The 22,555-nt window shown below is 50.2% G+C and overlaps 1 protein-coding gene across 3 annotated transcripts in view; it reads left to right on the forward strand.

Annotated features, from left to right (window-relative positions):
• The first annotated feature begins 3,548 nt into the window (after positions 1-3,548).
• PALLD (palladin, cytoskeletal associated protein) overlaps positions 3,549-22,555 on the forward strand; it is a 283,258-nt gene continuing 264,251 nt past the window's right edge. Inside the window, exons 1-2 of one of the 3 annotated variants that reach the window (XM_074355727.1) lie at positions 3,549-3,781; positions 7,282-8,250. In XM_074355727.1, the coding sequence (XP_074211828.1) occupies positions 7,340-8,250 (911 nt within the window). In that variant the 5' untranslated portion in view covers positions 3,549-3,781; positions 7,282-7,339. The remainder of the gene's footprint in view (positions 3,782-7,281; positions 8,251-22,555) is intronic. The other 2 variants (XM_074355724.1, XM_074355725.1) reach the window with 2 other exon arrangements.

The raw sequence follows: 22,555 nt of genomic DNA on the forward strand, positions 1-22,555 counted from the left end.
AATGACTGGAACAACGCTGTTGGGTTATCTGCAGGGAGACGGGGCTGGTGCTCCTGGGGAAGATGCGGGTCCAGCCCAGGAGAGAGCAGGGTGCTCAGAGCCTGGAAGGGCAGAGGGGTGGGGCGCTGTGATGGACCAGGATGCTTGTGCAGAGTGGAACAGGGGCGCATCGGAGCGGGCTATAGACGCCTGGACGCTGAGCATGAAGCCTCGCGGGCCGGGGAACTGAGGGAGAGGGGTGGAGCCATGGGGCAAATCTCACCACGAGTCTGGGTGTGAGCACACTAGTCTGTGGAGTAGAGGGGAGCCTCACCCACAGTCCCTGGAGCACCTGGTTCCTGAATCCAGGTGTAACACCGAGGAAGGGATGAAGCTGTAAGAAGAAAAAAAGATGGCTTGTGGTCCTGAGACGCCTCAAAGGTAGATACAATTTTATTCGAAAAGGCAAAGAAATGTGACTTTCCTTGAATAATATGAGCACCCAGCACACCATGTTGTTTAACAAATATTGTAAGAATCTGAGAAACAAATTCCTTTCCTTAAAAGAGACTCAGTATTGTTCCAATCAGACCTGCCAATCACTGTCCCTGTGAGAGTTCTTACACCTGCAGCTTTTGACTTTATTTCTATAAAAAGGTGTGACTTTTCTCCGGTGACAAAGTAACATTAAACATATTACAACTTGGCTGTACTCCCTGGAAAGAGAGGAAATGTATTTTCATTTGTCTGGGAATGTCCCCACTACCTCAAGAAAGCGTGAGTCTAATTCATCAACAATGCGTTACGACGGCTGTTACTCTGTGCAGTGGACACCTGCCAGATTGCAGCCCCATCTCTCCTCTTCCCAGAAGCTGCAGGAATGTGGGTCTTCCTGGTAATGTCTCAGTAAGAGAAAAATATTAGCATTTGTGTGCATGTCATCAGCACACACTCCAGGTGGGGTTGGAAAATGGAGCCGGGGTGCGTGAAAGCTATTGCCTGGGTGCAGTCTGGTGCAGAGGGGAAAGTACCTGGTGGTTCCTGCACAATCTACTATTAATACAGTAAAGTCTTTTAAAACATTGAGATGAGGCTTGGGTCATGTGGTTGGCATCTAGGAGGGGAAAGAGGGGAGGGGGAGGGGAGGGAAAAGGGGGAGGGGAGGGGGAAAGAGGGGGAGGGGAGGGGAGGGAAAAGGGGGGGAGGGGAGGGGAGGGAGGGGAGGGGGAAGGGAGAGTAAGGGAGGGGAGGGGAGGGAAAAGGGAGAGGGTAAGGGGGAGGGGAGGGGGAAGGGGAGGGGAGGGGAAAGAGGGGGAGGGGAGGGGAAGGGGGAGAGGGGAGGGCACTGTTCCCACCTTCATCGCATGAGTGGCTCTGATGACCACTTGCCCACTTGATCTCAGCGGCTCTTTCTTTCACTGAGGTGACATCACAGAGAGGTTACACATTTTGGCTCCTATAATGTCCTCCACAATCATTTTGCATAAGGACACAACAGAGGTCTTTGTTTCGTTTTTGATTATGATGTTCTTAAACACCAGAATTACAGCTATTAGTGTAACAGACACTCACAACAATACCAAGATGTATCAAGCATTCCTATTTTCTAGAACTGTCTCCAGACACAGTGGAAGCCTCTCTTCCCTTCTCCGGTCCCACTCCCAGAAGATTCTTTCCGGGCCTCGTCCTTTCCTCTTCTGCGTCCATGCCCCTGGTGCTGGAGGCTGCTTCATACACTCCCCAGAGCAGACCTCCCACGCTCCCCAGGGCTGGCGGGTGGTCTGGACGTGGGCAGGGCCAGCTGGTCTAACCGCGGGTCGGGAGCTCCCGTCTCGGCGCCTGCTGTGCTCCCAGCAGCACCCGGAGCTGCCAATTACAGTCAGTTTCAGGCAGGGCCAGTGCCTCCAGTCCCAGCCTCTCCGTGACCCTAGGGGGTCACTGCTCCTCGTGCCCCCCCCCCCCGCCAGGGATTCACCTTTTCTAGTTTAATTAGACCACTCAGCTTTCTATTAACCATGTTCCAGCCATTTTGTCCAGTTCTAGAATCATCTACCATCTTCTTTCCCAATTTGTATCTTTTTGGGTTTTTACTATTGTCTTACAGGTTTTAGTGAGAAGACATGAATGTTACGGAAGGCAAGTTTGTGTGCCCACTGCACCGTGAGGACAAGCAAACCGAAACATTGGAGTTTGGATCAGAGAAAGTTTTATTGCAGGCCAAGCAAGGAGGCTGGGGTGGCTCACGCCCAAGAAAACCCCGAACTCCCGGAAGAGTTTCAGCAAAGCTTATTTAAAGGCCAGGTGAGGGAGGGGGTCGCAGGTGCATGGTTTGCTGGTGCACAGTTCTCCGATGTCCAGGTAACAGGGCATCAACACTATCAACACTATCAACCCCCAGGCACCAGAAGGGCTGGGGGCCACGTGCTCTCGACCATCAAATAGTTCATTTCTTCGGTGGCTTTAGCATCTGAAAAACTCAGGAAATACACATGAGAGACTATGATCTGGGTTTTTCAGGAGGAGCTGCCGCAGAAGACATGGGGGAGGGGTCTGCTCCCAGAAGGTCTACGGGAACCTGCCTGGTTACAGAAACACCTGTGTTTTATCATCCAGAGGGGGTTTTCCCCGTTAGCTTTGGAACAGCCCACAAGTGTACCTTCAAGTGTGTTTTCAAGAAGGCCCAGTGTTGCCTGTAAGGAAAGGATGAGGTCAGACCTTCCTGTGTTCCGCCATCAAGAAAAAACTTCTTCAGACAAGAAGCTGGATTGATAACGGTATTATCAGTGTTGTCCGTGTGAAGGAGAACTAGGTACTTCACATCCAGATTAACTGAGCCAGGAGGTTTCGTGTGACTATTTTTTGCCCCTTATGTGCGGCTCTGCTCTCTGACCTTGGAACAGAAGAGCTGTTTCTTGTTATTTGGAAGTTCAAAATATTAGGGTATGTGACACCAAGGTGCTACAGAATAAGTAATGAAACGGTCGTGAGATGATTGTTACAAATTGAGAAGGTTCATACTCATCCTGAACAGGATTCGTTCAACATTTATTTCACCCACAGACATTTGCTGGGCACTGGGGGTGAGCTGGGCTTTGGGCTAAGATCTCAGTGTCACTGTGTGTGTGAGACTCAGTCCCTGGGTGTTTGTCTGTTTAACCCCATGGTGGACCATGTCCTCAATGCACACAAAGTCATATCATAATGTTTAATTAACAAATTGAAGTAAGATCAGTGGGACTCTCCACTCGATTTGACAGGTGGCTGAATTTTTAAATAGTTACTGGATACTTTGGGCTAATGCACCGCGTGACTGAGTCACGTGCATGGACAGAAGACTACAGTGAGAAGGGCACTCCTTGTGAGTCTCACTTTTTCTACTTGGCGTCACATGCCGCACTTTTACCTGACTGAGAGTATGTTTAAAAGACAGGTGGTGACCTCCAGGCACAAGGCGGGAGAGCAGAGGAGCACACGTGAACCCCATGTCTATGCGACCCGTAGATACAGTTCCCTCTGCACTACGCGCCTTGAGTTTCTAAGAACCCAGCCCTCAGGCCGGGGCCGCTGGCATCCCTGGTCGTGGCCGGCTGCGGAAACATGAGCTCACTTTCCAAATATAGTTGAGCGGAGCAAGAGGACAGATGGGAGCCCGAGGCCACAGTCGCCTCAAAGTGACCACGGACTGAGCAGTGTTTCATGAATAGACAAGGAAGGCCAACCTCCACTCCCCCAGAAAAGAAGAAACGCTCACCGCAAGTCCATCTCCTTTCTGGAGTCTTCCGACTAACCAAGGATTGGAAAGGTCTGTACAATGCGTCTTTAATATACTAGCTGGCAGGGCAACATTTTTAAAACTCCTCATAAAAAAAAACTAAAAATGTACTAGTAGTTTTCCAGAAGATGTAGCACTATTTAGAGGTCTTGATATTTCTCTTATTTGGAGAGGAAAGCAATGGGAGCTCTGTGGTCTGTCCAAAACCAGAACACAGAGGTTTTATCCGCAGGCTTTACTTCTACCTCTGCGGTCAGAGCTGCATTATCTATTATAACCTTAAACTAAGCTGGTGCTATTAATTCCAAAAGGATTAAGTGTACTGACAGAGCCAACATTTGTCGTGATTGTGTACGTGTTTTGTTTTATAGAAAATAAGAAGCAGTTAATCTGAACCCTGCCTGTACTTAAGCTAAACACTGATGGCTTAAAATGATACACTTCAGGTCTTAGTAACATTTTCAATTGTTAATTACACTTTCAAAGAACTTTTTGAATCAGTTGAGATAGTAACAGGAGACATTTTAAATCACATCTATGCATAAAATTTGAATATTTTTTAAAAGCTAAGCTTATTAAGAGAAACTACAGCCCAGTCAAACTGAAACACTACAGTATCATTTTGTATCATGACGTTGTAAGTTACACATGAAATTGTCTTGAGTCCAATAGATGAGGCTGATACAGAATGATGTCAGGCTCATGTTACACTTTTAACATTTGCTAAAAATACTGATTGCCTTCTAGTATGAATAATGTGGCCCCATCCGGAGCCCGCCGCCTGACGATTCAACACTAACCAAGTCCCACTGCGTCGTGAATGTGCAGAAATTAAATCCTCATCACAGGATAAACAGATAAGCCAATCTACTGTTTCCTCAAAGAAAGAATTTTTGAAATTTAGCAATCCAGATGTTTAAAATCAGAGTCTATTTGGCAAATTATTGTTAAGAGTAGACAAGTCCTAAGAGATTTATCAAGCCCACAAGTGCTCCAGGAGTAAATGTGTCCTCATGCCTCAAGTACAAGTCAGTCTCCGCGTCCTGGCGTCCGGGATGGGTGAGGGTCTCATGCGAGGGGCCCACGTCAGTTCTCTGGGCTTCTGTTTGTTGTTGAAAGTGAAATCTGAGATCACAGCAGATTCTCCCATAGAGCGGGGACCTGGGCACACTGGACAGTTACACTCACTCTGATTTACTGTAGAGTGGGGACCTGGGGCACACTGGACACTTACACTCACTCTGATTTACCGTAGAGCGGGGACCTGGGGCACACTGGAGACTTACACTCAGTCTGATTTACCGTAGAGCGGGGACCTGGGCACACTGGACACTTACACTCACTCTGATTTACCGTAGAGCGGGGACCTGGGCACACTGGACACTTACACTCACTCTGATTTCCTTATCTCATTTTCAGAAAAGAAATTGTAGAGGGTGACGTTAGTCAGGTTTCAAAGTAAAGCTGACACGTTCTTAAAGAGAAGCCACCTGCAGTCTCCAGGCCCCGACAAGAGCCTGCACTTGGTCACTCAGGCATCCGGAGGCAACGGCTGTGCCCCGGGTAAATTCCAGCACAGGAAGCAGAGGCTGAGCAGAGCAGCTCTGACGCTAAGCTTTGTCTGTTAAAGTATTTGAGGGAATACAGACACATCTGGTGACTAGGCTTTGAATTTCGGCGAGTGATGTGATCGCCTGAGGAAGGAGAAGGGCAGAGGACACGGGTGATTCAATACGGCAGATCAGGAAGCGCCAGGAAGAGGGCGCCAGCGAGGACCCCAGACCCTCTCTCTATGGGCGCTCTCATGGCCGCTGTGGACAGTAGAGGAGCTAGCAGTTATGCCTCTGAGGTTGAGATAAAATACACTGTCTGGGAGTATTTACTTATTTATTTATTTATTTTTCATTGAAGTACAGTCGGCTTACAATGCTGTGTTACTTCTGGTGTACAGCATAGTGATTCAGTTGTACACAAACACATATAGATATATTTCTTTTCATATATAGGTTACTATAAAGTTTTGAATATAGTTCCCTGTGCTGCACAGAGCACCTTGTTGTTTATTTATATATAGTAGCTCGGGGAGTATTTAAAACTGTAGAATAAATATTCTGTGCCTTCCTGTAATGATGATTTAAAGATTTGGAAAGAAAGGAATACACATCTCTACTGAGACATAGATTATAAACTGGTTGTGCGTTTTTTGCCTCTAACAGGGTTTAATGAATTTATCTTATTGGACTTTTGTCATATAGGGCCCTTGATGAAGATAACACTACAAAAAAGAGAGAAAAGGGGAAAGAAGGAAGAAAAAAGAAAAGGAGGGAGGCAGGGAGGGATGAAGGATTAAAAAGTGATGATTAAAGAAGACAGTTTAGGTGATACAAACACAAGATATTCAACCCTATATGAAGTGTACAGTCTCTTTTCAAAGAACTACATATGAGGTGGAAGGCAGGAAGCTTTTACAGGATAAAGGACAAGGAAGAGAAAAGTAGGAACTATGATTGGCGGGGGCCACAGAGTCAATACTTGGAGTAAGCAGGGAGGCTGGTGGGCACTGGCGCTGCACCACTCAGTGGATGTATGTGTTTCTGGTCCAGGATGCCACTTACAGGGACACAAAATCATCTACGGTTTGGTTTGCTGACTTAGAAAGTTATTTCAACAGAAGGAAGAAATTAGGCCAGGAGGGCGTGTGATTCCAGAAGAAGGAAAAAAATGTTTGAAAGCTTTTTCAAGTTGAATTTTCATAGCTTAGGTTTATTTTAAAGTATTTTTAGTACCTGAATCTTTGTACCAACAGCTTTTATAACTTAAATTTTTTAAATTTATTTTTTAATTTTTTGTACAATTTTTAAAGGTTGTGCTCCATTTACCGTTATTACAAAGCATTAGCTCCATCCCGTGTTATACCGTTCATCCTTGAGCCGGTCTTACTCCCAGTGCTTTGTACATCCCACTGCCCCCCACTGGTAACCTCTGCTTTGTTCTCCGTGTCTGTGAGTCTGCTTCTTTTTTGTTATATTCAGTTTGTTGTGTTTTTTAGATTCCACATGTGAGTGATATCATACAGTATTTGCCTTCCTCTGTCTGATTTATTTCACTCAGTGTAGTGCCCTCCAAGTCCAGCCATGTGGCTGCAAATGGCAGAATTTCATTCTTTTTATGGCTGAGTAATATTCCATTTTGTGTATACACCAAGTCTTTTTCATCAGTCGTCTGTTGATGGGCATTTAGGTTGCATCCATGTCTTGACTGTTGTAAATAGTGCTGCTGTGAACATTGGGGCGCATCTATCCTTATGAATTAAGAGTTTTCTCCAGATATATGCCCAGGATACTGGGCATATGTGCCAGGGATTGCTGGATTGCTCTAGTTTTAGTTTTTTGAGGACCCTCCATACTGCCCTCCATGTGGCTGCACTAATCACACTCCCACCCACAGTGGGGCAGCTCCTCCCCACACTCGTCCACGTTTACTGTGTGCTGGTTGTGGTCCTAAAGTAGCCATGCCTTTGTCATCTCCAGAGCTGGTTCCAGCCCCGGCCCCTGTGGGAAGCAGGAGAGTGCATGCACCTCCACAAGCATGTCGGAGACGTCCTCCCCGGACTCCTTCTATGACTCCCTGTCGGACGTGCAGGAGGACGACCGGGACGCAGCCTTCTTCCCCGGGCTGTCCGCCTTCCTCAGCCAGGAGGAGATCCACAGGAGCCTTGACCTGGCCCGGAGAGCTATCGCCAACTCGGAGGCTGAAGACTGCGCCTCGGAAACGGAGATCCCACAGGTTGTCAGCCGCTCCCCGGGAAGCCTGTGCGGGAGGCCGTCCCATCAGGAGGGCGGAGGATCCGGGGAGCCCACTGCCCCAGGAAGACCTCTGGACCCTAGGCCCACCCGGGGCCAGCCCCCACCAGCAGAGCGGGCCGGGCACGTCGCCTCCCCTGGGCCCCGCAGGAGGGCGGCCGCCTCACCCCTGCTGGCCAGCCCCAGCTACATCCGCAGCCTCCGGAGGGCCGGCAAGCACCGGGCCCAGCCCCCGGACCCCAGTGCCACGCCCAGGGCCCCGCACCCCGGCCGGGCCGGGCCCCAGAGCCAGCTGTGCGACAAGGCAGCTAGCTTCATCCAGGAGCTGACGTCCATTTTCAGAGAAGCCGCAAGGCCGAGGAACAGCAGCCCCAACGGGGAGTCATCCCCAGACAGCGGGTACCTGTCTCCTAAAAACCAGCCCTTGGCCCTGGAGAGCACCTCGGCCAGCCGGAGCCCCAACGGAGACGGGCAGGAGGAGGAAGCGGCCAGGCTCCCGGAGCCCAGGATGCGGACCAGCCCTCCCGCCCGGGATGCGGTCCAGCCCTGCGGCCGCTCGCCCCCGCCACCCCCCAGCGCTCGCAGCCTCCCCACAGCTCCGAGGTTCACCCAGAAGCTGCGGAGCCAGGAGGTGGCCGAAGGCAGTAGAGTCTACTTGGAGTGCAGGGTTGCAGGACACCCACCTCCCCGAGTCAGGTAAGAACCTTTCACTCTCAAGATCAGATGATTGGCGTCGACTTTTGGTTGGACTTGAATGTCACAGCAGAGGTGTCCATTAGGGAGCAAGGGCCCCTGTCCAGAGTGTGCAGCAGCCAGCACCACGGCACCAGCTTTGAGAAAGGAAAGAGCTTGCTTGCGGGGTCAAACATCAGGGAGACTGGAGGCATGGCTCCAACCCGTCTCCCGACCCAGGGTTCAGGGCGGAATTTACAGTATTAGCAGAACGTCCAGTCCGGAAGCTGATTTGCTGACCAGTCCATATGAGCTCCTGGGGCCGCTGGAAGCCAGGGTTTCCTTGTTGAAGGACTTCTTGCTTCTTAAAGGGCTCCAGTGGCAATGTTTCTGTTCTCGGAGTCCCGCAGCCGCAGAGGCTGGGCTCAGGGTCATCCCTGCATATGCACAGGGCTGTCGCTGTAAAATAACTCCAGGTTTTGCTCAATCCACCTGTTTGAGGAGGAAAACGAGCTTGAGCTGGTCAGAGTTCCACCTGCTTTTTCTCTGTGCGTTCCTCAGTCCTGAGGAAGCTGGGCACCCACAGCTGGCTGCTTCCTGCTGATCAGGAGCGAGGATTTTTACAAGAGGAATGAAATCATTTTGCCCATATTTGTAGATACTCGTGAGTCCCACCTTGAACTCTGAAGTCTCGGGCAGTCATCATGTGAGTGGAGGAGGCCTTTTTAAATACGCAGGCTAGACATTAAGTACCAAATGTGATGGGTGAAAGGGTTACCCCCAAGATGCACAGCATGGTGCCTCCTTATTTTAACAACCCTTCAAAAACAGACCTTATTCCTTTGGGGATCCATGAAATCATGCCATTTTTAACCTTTCAGTGATTGAATTTGGATTTATGTGGGTCTGGTCTGGACTCCTGGGTGGAAGCAGGCTCTCGAGATGTCCCCGCCCTCTCGTCCTGGCCAGGTGGAGTGTTAGCTGTCCTGTTCCCTTTTGAAGTGGCTTAAGGTCTCTGGGAGTGCTGTCGCCTCTTCTAGCTTTACTGCAGAGTGTGTAACAGAGGAATTCATAGGGTCCGTTCCACGTGGGGTGCAGGGTCCTCGGGGTGTTGGTTTTTCCACATTTGAGGAGGACCTTTGTTCCCGAGGGGCCTCCTCCCGGAAAAGCTTCGCTCCGTCCTACGAAGGTGACCACGAGCACCAGCCATCGTCTGCAGAGTCCCACAGCTCTGGGCCCACAGTCACGTCTGTTTACCCACCGTCCCCTGGCTCTGTCCCTCGGGTCTGCACCCCTTTTGTGGCTGGAGGTGGGCCGGCCTTAGGGTTGTCTCTGGCTCAGATCAGGCAACTTTGTCTTCCCTTCCTGGTGGTCCCATGCCTTTGTGAACTGGCAGCAAAAGTGTGTAACAGGTGGCAGGCTGCATCCCCCCAAAACAGGCCCCTCAGTGGAGGTAAGTGACAGCTCCTCCCAGCCCATGCTCCCCGACCCTCCGCCGTCCAGCCTCGTGGCCGCTGGGCGCTGATCATTCCCCGAGTCTTGAGCGTCAGCGTGAACCCCCACCTGTCTGCTCTCTCGAGATCCATGTCCAAATCCGAGGCAGATACAGGGACGGCAGGTCCATACTCGGAATGAGTGTTAGGGTCTTCTGTTCTGGCCGCCCTTTTTGCCACCTGATGGCCAAGTATGTCCTTTACTTACATAACTCAGTCTGGGCGGCTCGGCAACGTGCTAGGGTCCTTCTCCCACATCATGACTGCCTGATAAGCCGGCATCTTCTCTGACTGCTTAATTCTTTCCACCCTGACGTCAGTAGACCTCTCTCTCTCCACGTGGCCCCGTGTGCACCTGTGACAGACAAGGGAAACTTGGAATCAGTGTCGGTGGTTCCTTTCCCTCAGCTTCAAGGCGCAGGGCTCTGGGAGGGCTGCGAGCCCCGCCCTCTGGGCAGGCGCACCTGGAGGAAGGCGTCTGCTTCTCGGACCCCTGCTCAGTTTGAGGGGATGCCTCCGCCTTCAGCGTTGAATCCGGATTGTCAACTAGTAAGGCCTGGGATTTGCCCAGCACCACCCCCACCCTCATCAGCCAATATCTGCCCTTTCGTTCCAGGAAAGGTTGCACACGAACTGGGGTGAGCACCGTGTAGGCGGCCTAGGGTCAATTTTTCAGCCTCTTCTAAAAGGTCACAGGTTGTGGCCACAGCCCTGAGCAAACTGACCATCCTTGAGTTATATGTCCAGTTGTTTGGAAAAGTAACCTACCGGTCTTCTGGAGGAACCTAAATTCCGAGTTAGCCTCCAAGACTCACGCCCTGTCTTTTATGCACAAAATGTCTGGGAGACCAAGTGCTGGGCTGTTGTAAGTTCCTCCTTGATGGTGTGGAAGGCCTTACAGCATCCTGGAGTCCCGCTTGGTGGCTCACTGGTTTTCCCTTAGAGAGCCTCATTTAGGGGTTTGGCTATGAGTCCAAAGTCAGGACTCCCAATGGGACAAAACCCAGTTGTTCCTAAGAATCCTCTTCCTTCCCTCTGGCGGGGGGTGCAGCCACCCTCACTAGTGCTTCCCTTTGGTCCTGCAGGAAGTGTCTTTGCCCTTTGATAACTCGAATCTTAAATTCCTGCAGCTGGTTGAGGAATTCGTGCTTTCCCCTCGGAGACTTGCTGTGATTGTAGTTTGGTCTCGAGCTTCCTCAGTCCTGCTCTCAGTGTGTGTCACCCACAGCCTGGAGGAAGTGAGACGCCCTCATCTAAATGGAGATGCCCTCAGTCCTTGCCTAAGGCTTCTCCGAAGGTGGTGGGTGCGTACTTAAATCCTCTGGGGGTCCCAGCCAGCAATATGGTTGTTTCACATCAGTCTCAGGGCCGTCCCTTCCAAAGGCAACCTAGGGGCTCAGGACTTAGAGGCAAGCAGTAAAAGGCATCTTTTAAGCCCACAACTTTAAACCAGCCCTAGTCTCCAGACAAAGCTGTAAGCAAAGTAGGATTTGGCACCACCAGGTGTATATCCTCTACAACTTGGTTAACAGCCCTCAGACCCTGTATAGAACAGTCGTCTCTGGTCTTGGGTTTTTGTGCTGATAGAATGGAGTGTTACATGGGGGCTGACAAGGTTGGGGTAACTGGCATTCAAGAAGGTGGCAGTGGGCTTTATACCTGCCTTCCAATGCCTCGTTAGTGGCTGCTGCTCTAAATTGGAGCCCAGGCCCCTGGACAGTTTCACTGCCATTGGGCCAGCCATCGGGCTCTCCCAGGCCTCCTGTCAGCCCAAACGTCCGCCCTCATTTTGCAGAATGTCTTCAGGGACTTCTGGGTGGGGCCGGCGGCCCCCGTGGGCATGCTGCAGCTTGGAGGGTGGAAGCTTGGCCTGGGAGGGCATTTCATTCTGTCAGAGGGTCTTGCCCTCACGCGGGGCTGGAGCATTTAGGCATGTCCCCCCGGGCATTCGGAGCAGTGTTGGGGTGCCGCCTGTAAGCCTCAGGAACCCTCCCCAGGAGGGTGGATGAGTTCCCCCGGGCCGTCTTATTCAGGCTTTTTGGTTTGGGGCCCCCTTTTGAAGCCTTTCAGCCCAGCTCCACCCCAGGTCACCAGGCCCCCTCAAGGCTCAGCTTCAGGGAGGCCCTAGTTCTGATGGGATGATTTGATCTCAGCTTCCTAGTGGCCTTCTCTGATGCCATCCTGCATTCCTCCCGACGGGGGCGTTCATGGGGTCCAAATGTCAGCCCAGTCAGGACGGGAGGGAAAATGCATATAAAGAGAGTCTCCATTTTCTTAGATTATCTCTGCAATAACACAGACCCATGGCTGACCCAGGGGGATGTAGGCCACATCCCCTGTCTGGCCTTGGTCATCTGAGCTGCTGGACCTGCCTTTACAGAAATGCCCCACTGTGGGCAGTGTCCCTGGGCCACATTGAGTGCCTGGTGGTGCAGGGAGGGGAGAGCATTGCTCTGGGACCATTTGGTGAGGGGGTGACGGAGCTGGGCCAGCGGCCAAGGAGGGCTGCTGGGACCCTGGGCACTGCCTACAGGAAGGCGCCCCATACATGCTCCAGTGATGACATTTCTACCCTCGGAGTCCTGCAAGGCTGCAGAGGCTGGGCTCAGGGTCGCCCCATCCTGTACGTGTGCAGGGCTGTCACTGTAAGATAACTCCAGGTTTGCTCAATCCACCTGTTTAAGGAGGAGAAGTGGTTTAAGCCGGTCAGCGGTTGACATGCTGTTTCCTTTCCTGTACAATTAGCTCTCGGGAGCCTGAGCTGGTGTCTCCAAAGACCTGCGGGCAAAGGCCTCCCAGGATCACAGGTCCCAGCTGGGCCTGCTGTCCCCCGCAGTGAATCTGCTGTCCTGACCCAGGGCTGCTGACTGTGGGGGGATGCAGGACCAGGTGGGCATACGGGGGCACTAGCCTGGTGCTATATATAGGGGACCCCAGGCTGGAACAGACAGGGAAACTCAGGGTGCACACCCAGTGGACTCAAGTCCTATGAAGGCTGTGTGCATACTTTGAAGACGGGGTGCTGAAGGTGGTGGAAAGTGTGGCTAAAACCCGAAGGCGTCTGACAGCACAGAGACAAGAGGCAGGGCTGGGTGTGCGGGGCCCCTGGACGAGCCCGACGGGTGTCTGTCTGAGGCACAGGCTCACTCAAGGTGAGCGCACCACCCCCCTCATGCACTGGAACTTTCTCCCCAAGACAGAAAGACCAAGCTGAGCGTGGACAGGCCTGTGGTTCCCGGGCCAGCAGAGCCGGGAGTGTGCAGTTAGAGGGGGTCACTACGCGCTGACGCCACTACGGCCATGGTCAGGCCTATGCGTTGCTCCCCCGTCACCACGGGGCTTGTGCCTGCTGTGCAGAGAGGTTAAGAGGGGAGATGGGGTCAGGCTGCAGGGTTTCCCATCACGGCTCCATCTGTCACCAAACATGGTGCGAGATGGTGACTCAGTTTCTTCGTCTGTGAAATGGGGATTATAGCAGCACTATACCTACCCCACTCCAGTTCACGTCTAAGTAAAATCGCATGTGGAAGCGAGAAAACAGTGCCTTGCCCCTGGTGACCGCTGCTCTGTTACCTCCGACTGTTATTATTCCTCATTTCTTCACGTCATACGGCAAAACGAACATAACACCTCGAGTCGGGATTACTCTGCGAAAAATAAGCCATTCACTCATTTTTTTGGAAGGCTGTGCTTCTATTAATGAAGAGTGTCTTACCTAAAATATGGAAATACAAAAAAGTCAATTCAAAATTATGAAAGTCGGCAAAAAGGTGAAATAAACAGCCCGGGCAACATGTTGCCGGTACTTTCTTGTGACTGTGGCGTCTCAGATCACACACAGTGACCCCCACCCTCCAGCCACAGACACACGCTTTGCTGGAGTTGCTTCCTGGGGCTGACAAACCACGGCTCACAAACATGAAGTGAGCGTCTGCATCACTGGCTGGAAGGTAGTGGAATTAGAGGCAGAAAATTATTTTTCAAACCAGTCTTTCAACTAACTCAAGTCAGTTGTTACAGTAAATTGACCATGTTTCTTTTAGAACCTGACAGCAGGGGGCAGTGAAAAACTTCCTAATGAGTTCATTTAATTAAACACATCATCTGAAATCCTGCGTTTTCGGATCTTTTCCATAAAGGATTTTCCTCATCATTTTGCCTGGGATAGAAGTGAAATCGAGCATTTCTTTTGGATTCTATTTAGATTTTTTTTTTTGACCCACTAGCCCTGGGGACAAATAGTTCTTCATTTGAAATAGATCCACATGTCACTCAAAAGAGTTTCGCTGGTTCTCAACTGCAGCGGCTCCCTCATGTTTATTGCAAATGTGGTCTGCACACACACCCCCTCAAAACTACAAAAAGCGGCCCATCTCACGTCAAAGTGTTAATTCAGGTGAGCGGACCGTAACGGCTGTGTTGGAGTTCGTGTAACCATTTTCTAATTTGGGGGCCGTCAAGTTCATGTTCTGCCTCTTTTCTTTTTACTGGGGGAGGGGTCACCACTTTAGTTAGTAGCTACAGAATTACTAACTAGTATTCTCTTGTCATCCGCGTTCCACCAAAGCCCTGAGCAGTGTACCCTTGTCACAGCAAATCGTGCCCTTCTGGGATAATTCCATTTCTGATGAGAATGCACCATTGTTTAAAGTTAGCTGGCTATGTTTGCAAACTCTGAGGGTTTTCTTAGGGGAAGAGTGTAATGTACGTTGAGTTTTCTTGATCTCGGTCCCTGTGCCCCGCATTTGTAAATGCACCGAATGCCTAAGAACTCCGTGCTCCGCTCCCACAGTTACGTAGAAGAACCAAAAGAGGAAGCCTCTTCGGGGAGCTTTGTACAAGGGAGAAACCCTTTAATGAAGAGTTCCCTGCACCAGGCATTCCAGAGCCTGGCTGCCCCAAATCAGTCTGCGGGGCTCAGAACCAGGAGCTGGGGCAGGACTGGGGATGAGGGGCACCTCCTTGGGCCCCAGGAGCAGGTGGCAGAACTGGTGGAGAGCAGGGGTGGGGGGAGCCTGGGACAAGCACCAGCAGAGGGGACACGCCGTGCTGGGAAGCGAGCAGCTGGGTGGGGCAGGAGGTGAGGAGGTGCGGGGACAGCCAGGCGCACGTAAAGGACTGCACCCCAGGAGAGCAGGAGGCAGGTACCAGAGTCCAGACGCAGGGACGGTGCCCGGGGAGCACGTCTACCTTCCTGATGTGAGCTACAGAAAAAGAGACCCAGATGGGACTAAGTGAGGCGCACACTTGGAATGGACGCAAGTGGGGTCCAGACAGGGACACGAGTGACCAGACTGAGACGTGGGCTTGGAGCTTCACATACGGCCCAGGTAGGACCGTGTGGCTGGGAACCGGGGCAGGGGGACTCACGGAGGCAGACAAAGGGAGAGCTGATGGAGACAGTGCAAGGCGTTTCTGCTCCGCACAGCCTCACCTCACCCCGCGAGTGTAACAGGCACAGATGCCATGTACAGCCACCAGCAGGACTGAACAAATCCTGTTTTCCCTCTCGCGTGCTTCCAACAAAACCCCAGCCAAAGAGAGGCAAGTGGGCAGAACCGAAGCCTCTGGACAATAATTGAAGTTATGTACAATTTAGATACAACGCAAATCACGTGCATGTTATTTGTTAATAACTTGAATTATTACATCAAATCAAATCAAATCAAATCAAATCAAATCTGATGTTCCCTGCTTCCCCTGCTCTACTTGACAACAGGATTAAGACGTGTTTCCTCCCCTGCTCACCTTCTCTCTTCCCTCGACTCTCCATTTTCGTGAGTTAGCAAAAAATGCATGCGGAATTTTAGTTCAGAAGTATCTCTAGTATTATCAAAATGAGGCCTTAAATTTTCACTTTCTGCTTTAAAAATCTCTCATTATGGCAAAAGCAGATTTTTGAACAATTTAAATATAAGGAAACTAAGAGAACTAGGAAATTGTTTCATCGTAACAGAAAAGTAATTCATTAGTCGTAGAGGCGGGAGCAGAGCTCAGGTTCCTGGTTCCGGGCACACACCACGAGGGCTCGTGGGACAGTCTGGCCTCTGTGCCTGCTGTTTGCTTGTTGTGTGGGGGTTTCTCACAGTTCCAGACAAGGGGAACCAGCGCCTCGAGAGTCCTCTGCTTTGGATTTCATACTCCAAGTATCCTTAAAGGAAATGGTGTCCTGACAATTTCCACAATATTTTTCAACGTTAAAAAACATCGCCGTTCCTGGGTTTTTTGTTTGTTTGTTTGTTTGTTTTTTCGCAGTAAGTTAATGCTGCCAGTTAAGTCAACCAGCATAAATCAGGAAATCTTTAAAGATGGGGGAGGTGGAGATTCTCTGTCAAATAACCACAAACAAAGCCAATTATTCCCAGTTTGTGAGCAGCAGTCCAAACCATCCTCACGTTCAAGTTACATTGTGAGGCAATTGTGTGCATTCTCCAGAGGGAAAAAAAAAAACACTTGTAAACACCCGCTTACTGCAGTGAAAGTGGAATCCAGCAATAGTCCAGGCAGATTTAATCTTCTGGTACCGTTACTCATACCTGGTCATAATCGTAAGAGGCCTATGGGTCATGACTGTTAGCCCAGTAAAGTTTCAATTAATATCTGTAATTAAAAGTACTTAAATTCTTTCATTTTATAATCAAAACCCAGCATCTACAATGCCTCCAATTAGTTTACAGTAATGAGACTTTGATCATCATCAAAAGCCAAAGCAAGAGGACCAGCCACACCAAGCCCACGCAGCACCATCTGTGGACACGTCTGTCTCCTTGAAAGGAGCCGCCATCTCGCTTTTCTCACAAAGTGGATCAGAGTGTGATGCGTTCCATTTATTGGCAGCTTTGGTTCAGGACAATGTGGTGAGTAGGCCTAGCCCAGGGGTACTGCTTCTGTGGAAGACCGTTGCCTGCAGGGAGACACCAGGCTGTACCCTGGGATGAACACAAGTGATGTGGCTGCACCACGCAGTGTGGCCGGGAGCCAGCAACCCGGGGACAGTGCTGTGACCACAGTGAGTGAAGGCTGTGCGTCCCCTGACTTGGTGGAATCCCTAGCTGTCTCCTGGCGTCTCTGCGTGGACACCTAGCCTCTGTATTCGATGTGATGTGTCCACAGCTGAAGTCCTGCCTCTCCTGTCCTCCAGGCCTCTCTCCCTAACTCTCCCCTCACCAACAAGTGACGGTCCCCCTCCTTCCCCCTGTCCAAGAACAGAACCTTCCCCACACTCTTGTCACCCAGTCCACTCAGTGAAGCCAGTGGGCACTGCCTTCCACACCAAGTCCAACCACCTCCACTGGGGATGCTCTGCTCCAAGCCGCCACCATCTTCCTCCTGAGTGTCTGCACCCTCTTCCTCGCTGTCCCCTGTGTCCACCTTTGCCCATCACAGTCTACCTGGTACCTGGGGCGATTCTTTTTACTGAAGTCATGTTCACCCCACAGCACAGAGCTGCCCAGTGCCTCGTGGTCTCACTCAGTGAAACCTCAGCCCTTATAAACAGTGATAAGACCCCTTCCCACTGATGCCACCCCTGCTCCTCAGCCCTGCCTCATCCACTTCAGCCTCAGTGCAGCCCCTGCAGGACCCCGGGTGCCCAGGGCCCCTGCACCTGCCTCTCCCCCCACTGGGATGCTGTTCCTCCAGACACAGCAGGGCCAGACCCTCCACCTCTCTCCTGAACGTCCCCTGCAAAGTCGGCCTTCAGTAACTACCCGGAGAACAGCAGACCACCCCTCTCCTCCACGTCTGATTCGCTCTCCATTTTACTTGTTTCATTGTCTCCCTCAGTTACAAGGAAGCCCCTCGAGCACAGGGACATCCATATGATTCTTGCACTTGTGTCCGCTGAGAGTGATGCCTGCTGGCACGTAACAGGTGCTCAGGGGCATGCACGGAATAAACGAGTGAGCGAGCCCTGCTCCCAGGGGTGTGTGTCCCTGGAGGAGGGGCGTGGGGACAGGCGTGCGTGGATAAGCGTGTTCATTGCAGTGTTGATTCAGAAGGCTAGGAAGGACCCAAAACAGTCGTCTCTGTGAGAAGGTGATTCCATTTCTTTCGGGGGAACTTTCAGGGGCGGGGTTGCTGGAGCTTATGGTGGTTCTATTTTTCATTTCTCCACAGTTTTTCACGTCCCAAAGAATATGAGCGGGAAGGAGGGCCCCGAGGGCCTCAGCTGTGCTGGCAGCTTCACATTGTAGGGCGGGGAGCAGACATACGGGTGGAAATTATCTTTGCTTACTGAGCAATGCGGACTTTCTGTTTCACTCTGCAGCCCCAGTTCTGTCTTTGGTACTTTGAGCAGCAGTGTTTCTAATGAATGGCGTGACTCACCCATAAACACCATCCAGAAATCCTCCTGGTGCTAAGCAGTGAGAATTAGAGGTTGGCGCTTATCCATTTGCCTTCATGAGTTAGAAGTTGATTAATCTTCTGGGTTGTTTTAATTATGTTTCAGAGCTTTTAAAAATGTTCTTATTTTGAATTCCTGGTGTTCTTCATAGAATACTGTATGCATTTGGTCTTGGGCCAAATATCTTTTGTGGCATAATCTACCAGGTTTAGTAGCTGTACAGGGTACACCAACGTGTATATGAGCCTCTCATTCGTAAGAAAAAAAGTCTATATTTAGACACAAACGCAAATACACACACATACACGGTACCAACCTAATTTTTCATTGAAGTACAGTCAGTTACAATGTGTTAATTTCTGGTACACAGCACAATGTCCCAGTCATGCATATACATACATATATTCATTTTCATATTCTTTTTCATTAAAGGTTATTACAAGAAATTGAATATAATTCCCTGTACTATAGAGAAGAAACTTTTTTGTTTTTAATCTATTTTTATATATAGTGGCCAACATTTGCAAATCTTAAACTCCCAAATTTATCCCTTCCCACCCACTTCCCCGGTAACCATAAGATTGTTTACTATGTCTGCGAGTCTGTTTCTGTTTTGTAGATGAGTTCATAGTGTCCTGTTTTTCTGTGTGTGTGTGTGTTTTTAGGTTCCATATATAAGTGATCTCATATGGTATTTTTCTTTCTCTTTCTGGCTTACTTCACTTAGAACGACAATCTCCAGGTCCATCCATGCTGCTGCAAATGGCATTATTTTATTCTTTTTTAATGGCTGAGCGGGTACCTATGTAGACTTAGCCAAAACTCTGAAGATCAATGAGAGTCACACATCACCATCTCACCAAGCCAAATGCCTCTCCTCACGTCATCATATTTGGGTGAAAGGAGCAAGGAAAGGGGGGCAGAATCCAAGAGAAATGGCACCACTTAATTTTAGAGTTTCCTATTTTTTCATTCTTTTATCATTTTCTTTAATTCATTTAAATTTTCTTCTTTCTCCGTACATATGTCCTGAATTGGAAAACTAAGTCTTTCATATTTGACAGAGGACAGTAAATGTCCCCTTAGACATTAAATATCCATTGAGCCAGAAACCAGAAGAGATGGAACTACAGGGTGTCACCTTCACTTCCACTGAAATGAAGGTACAGCCGTGTGTCCGATTCTGCCTCAAGGATGCTTTCTGCGAGTTAACGAGTTAACGGGATGTGGCCTCTCCAGCTGTCTGTCCTCCCTCCTACCCCTCACATTCTTTCTCAACCCCCATTTCCCTTGGTATCTGCCCCCTTGTAATTCTCACTTGAAAAATTAGGCACATCTGTACAACACTTCCCAAGACCATCAGTAATGATGCTTCCACAGCCGAGTGCGTGCAGTGGGACCAGTATCAACCCAGAAAACACTGCCCCTGTTGCATGGTTTGAATGTGACAGAGTGACAGGAACTGCCTGTCACCTCTTCACGGTCAACAGGTGACCCACGATGCTGCAACGGACCCACTCCACTGCCCTGATGACCCTGCACACACAGACACCTCAAAGAACCAAGAAGCACACTTGATATTCAAGGCAAGTGCGGGCGTTGCTGTAGTCAGAAATGTGACGTGCCTCTAAGTCATGGGGACCTGGCTGTGAAGCAGCAGCAGCCGAACTGGACGGTAGCATCTGTCCTAAAAGTTCGATGCCGTCATGTCGGTGCCCAACTCAATGGGCAAGGAGATCAACCAGGAAACAGACACCAACATAAATTCCCTGCGAAATAAACGTAGTCACAGAGCATCGGTTTAGAATTAAAAGGCTGCTGATGCATTTTACGTATGCAGGCATGTCGCTCGTGGGACGGATGACGGAAGTGCTTGGCGGCTGACGCAGATTCTGGAGCAGGAGCGTGGGTCTGGGGTCCCCTTGGCAAGTCGCTTCCCCTTCCTGCGCCTCAGTCTCCTTGTGGGTAAATGGGACTATTTTATGAGTGTTAAGTCACTCTGGGGTTATTATGAGCTTTGAGTCGATGAACACAGGGGAAAGAGTTTAGAAGTGTGCCAGACACATGGTAGCATCTCAGTAGATACCACAGCATTATTATGAAGTTATTTTTTATTATTATTATGAAGCCTTCACTGGTTTGTTTATTGTCATTGATTTGGTGCCAACTCCCCCTATGCTACCTTCTCAAAAATCGTTCAGTCCTTTTCATTCCTTTAAAATCTTCCTCCTAGAGGTCTCTTTCCTGCCAAGTAGTCACAGTGGTACAGGGCTTGTGGAAAGGTGGAATTCCAACCTTACAGGCTGAACAGACAGTTGTGGGGGACACGACATGTCTGGGAGGTGCTCCTGAGCCTGTGTGGACAGTGAGTCCCAAGCAGTGTCTAGAGCGCGGAACCCCCACCCACCCAGGCCTCCGGGACGGTGAAATCCTTTCCCCTGGTCTCTGCTGCCACTTTCCAGCGCTTCCTCCTCAGGTGACTGTTCCTTCACTGCTGCGGGACAGGACCCTGGCCAAGGAGGGTGCTTCCTTCCAACCTCCACCCTCCCTCCTGCAGTGATTGGCTCCCCATCCTCTCTTCCTGAACACCAGCCTTCTTGTGCGTCACAGTCCGCGTGGAACACCTTCCAAAAATCCCATCTCTTTGACTACTGTTTTCTTGCTGCTTTTAAAGCTGTTTAACAATTTTCCTGAGTTTACTTTGTGGGTCCTCGTTAAATATTTGCTAAAGCCGATTGAAAGTGGTTCCCCAACAATCGAGCCGCACCCTGTCCTTGGACTTCGATCATTTCAGCAGGAAGAAAACACTGAACACAATTGGAGTCACACGTGCAGGGTTGTGCCCCAGCTAGATACGCTGGCTTCATTTCTGAACTTTCTTCTGGCTAAGTGTTCTACCAGACAGCAAATCTCTCAAAAGGGAAGGAATGTGCTTCTGGGAAGTTTAATTTACTCTTATGCAAACTACTGAGAAACCATTGTGAAAGCATTTGACTCTGAACTTTCAGATGGTTTCACGGTCAGGAGTCTCAAATCCCTTCTGCAGAGCCGCTCTAAGCACCTCTGCGCAGTTTCTCCCTTTGCCTGGGGCAGATCTCCCGAGTCTGTTTAGCTGTGATTACAGCAGTTCACGAACTCTGCTCTGAGCCTGCATTCTTTGATGATTAGAACGCATCACTTTATAAACACAACTGCAGCAAATACAATGGTAAGTCTGAAACTAGACCCAGCTCACTGTGCTGGCCAGGATGCAAAACGCTGTACCAGCTGGTGTGTTCAGAGGACGTGTAGCAATAGAAATGATTCTTTCCTGTTTAATTTTAGTTTCTTGGAGCCAAGAAAGAGTGTCATATTTACCATCTACTGGAAAAGGAGTAAGCTGCCAGTCACCTGAGCATCGAGAGGGTAACACAATCAAAGGCGTCTCCTGGCAGAAGAATGCATGCTTGCAAGTGGAAAGTTGGTCATGAGTTCCAGCAGTGAGTCTGGGTCTGTGTACCAGCATGTGGTGAAGCAGGACGCAGAAACAAGTGTCCCATCACGGGTTATATAAGCCACATGTGGGCCAGAAGCCCTCTGCCCTCGGGAATGAGGTTCCCCCCAAGGTGACAGCTTTTAGCCTTGATCGCTGGAATTGGAGAAGTGTTTTCTAACGAGAAAATTGAAAATAAGGGTTTCCGAGTGCTGGAAGAGCATCTCTGAAGAAGGAGGAGGAGGAGAGAGGTGAGGGGGCGGAGACATTCACATTTGAAGATAATTGGTTCTTGTTTTAAAAGCCAGAAGGATCTTTAAGGTCATTTTTACCATCACAGAAGTTACCGAGGCCCAGTTGCCTGATTAGGGAATGTTGGCTTGTGCTCCTGCGTAGAGAGGGCAGTGGAGACATCGGCCGTGAAGTTGGGGCGGCGAGGTGGCAGATGCTTCTGCTTCAGTTTTGGATTTTGAATCACCACCGACAGAGATTAAGAATTCGCCACAGGATTACATGAATTTGGTCCTGATGAAGGAACCAACACGGACCCGCGGGCTTTCTGCAATGACAGCATTGAGAAGGGGTTCTTCACAGACACCGGGACTGGGTCAAGGGTCAGGCGTCTCTCACCCTGAGCAGGAGGCCCTGAAAGTTAACCCTGAGACCGACGGTGGTGAGGGACCAGCGCCTCGTGCGCCTGTGCAGAACTCCCCGCCTCCCAGGAGCAGGAAGCTGGTGCTGTGAGGCCACCTGCATTCTTCTCGGCCCTTTGCCTTTCCTTCTAAAGTCATTAGTTAAAGTAATTCCTCTTTCTTGTCCTCACAGAGCTCCCGAGGTTGAAGCCTCATGAGAGTCGTGTCGTTCTCCTAGTGATAATAATAAACAGAATAATATTAGCAGCCAGCCTTTCCTGAGTACTTAGCGTGTGCCAGGCACTTCCAAGAGCTTTTCACTTGGAAACTCGCTTGCTCCTATGAGGTGGATCCTACCGTATTTCTTGGAGTCTAAGACACATAT

This window comes from Camelus bactrianus, chromosome 31, assembly GCF_048773025.1.
Source record: "Camelus bactrianus isolate YW-2024 breed Bactrian camel chromosome 31, ASM4877302v1, whole genome shotgun sequence".
Classification (NCBI taxonomy): Eukaryota; Metazoa; Chordata; class Mammalia; order Artiodactyla; family Camelidae; genus Camelus; species Camelus bactrianus.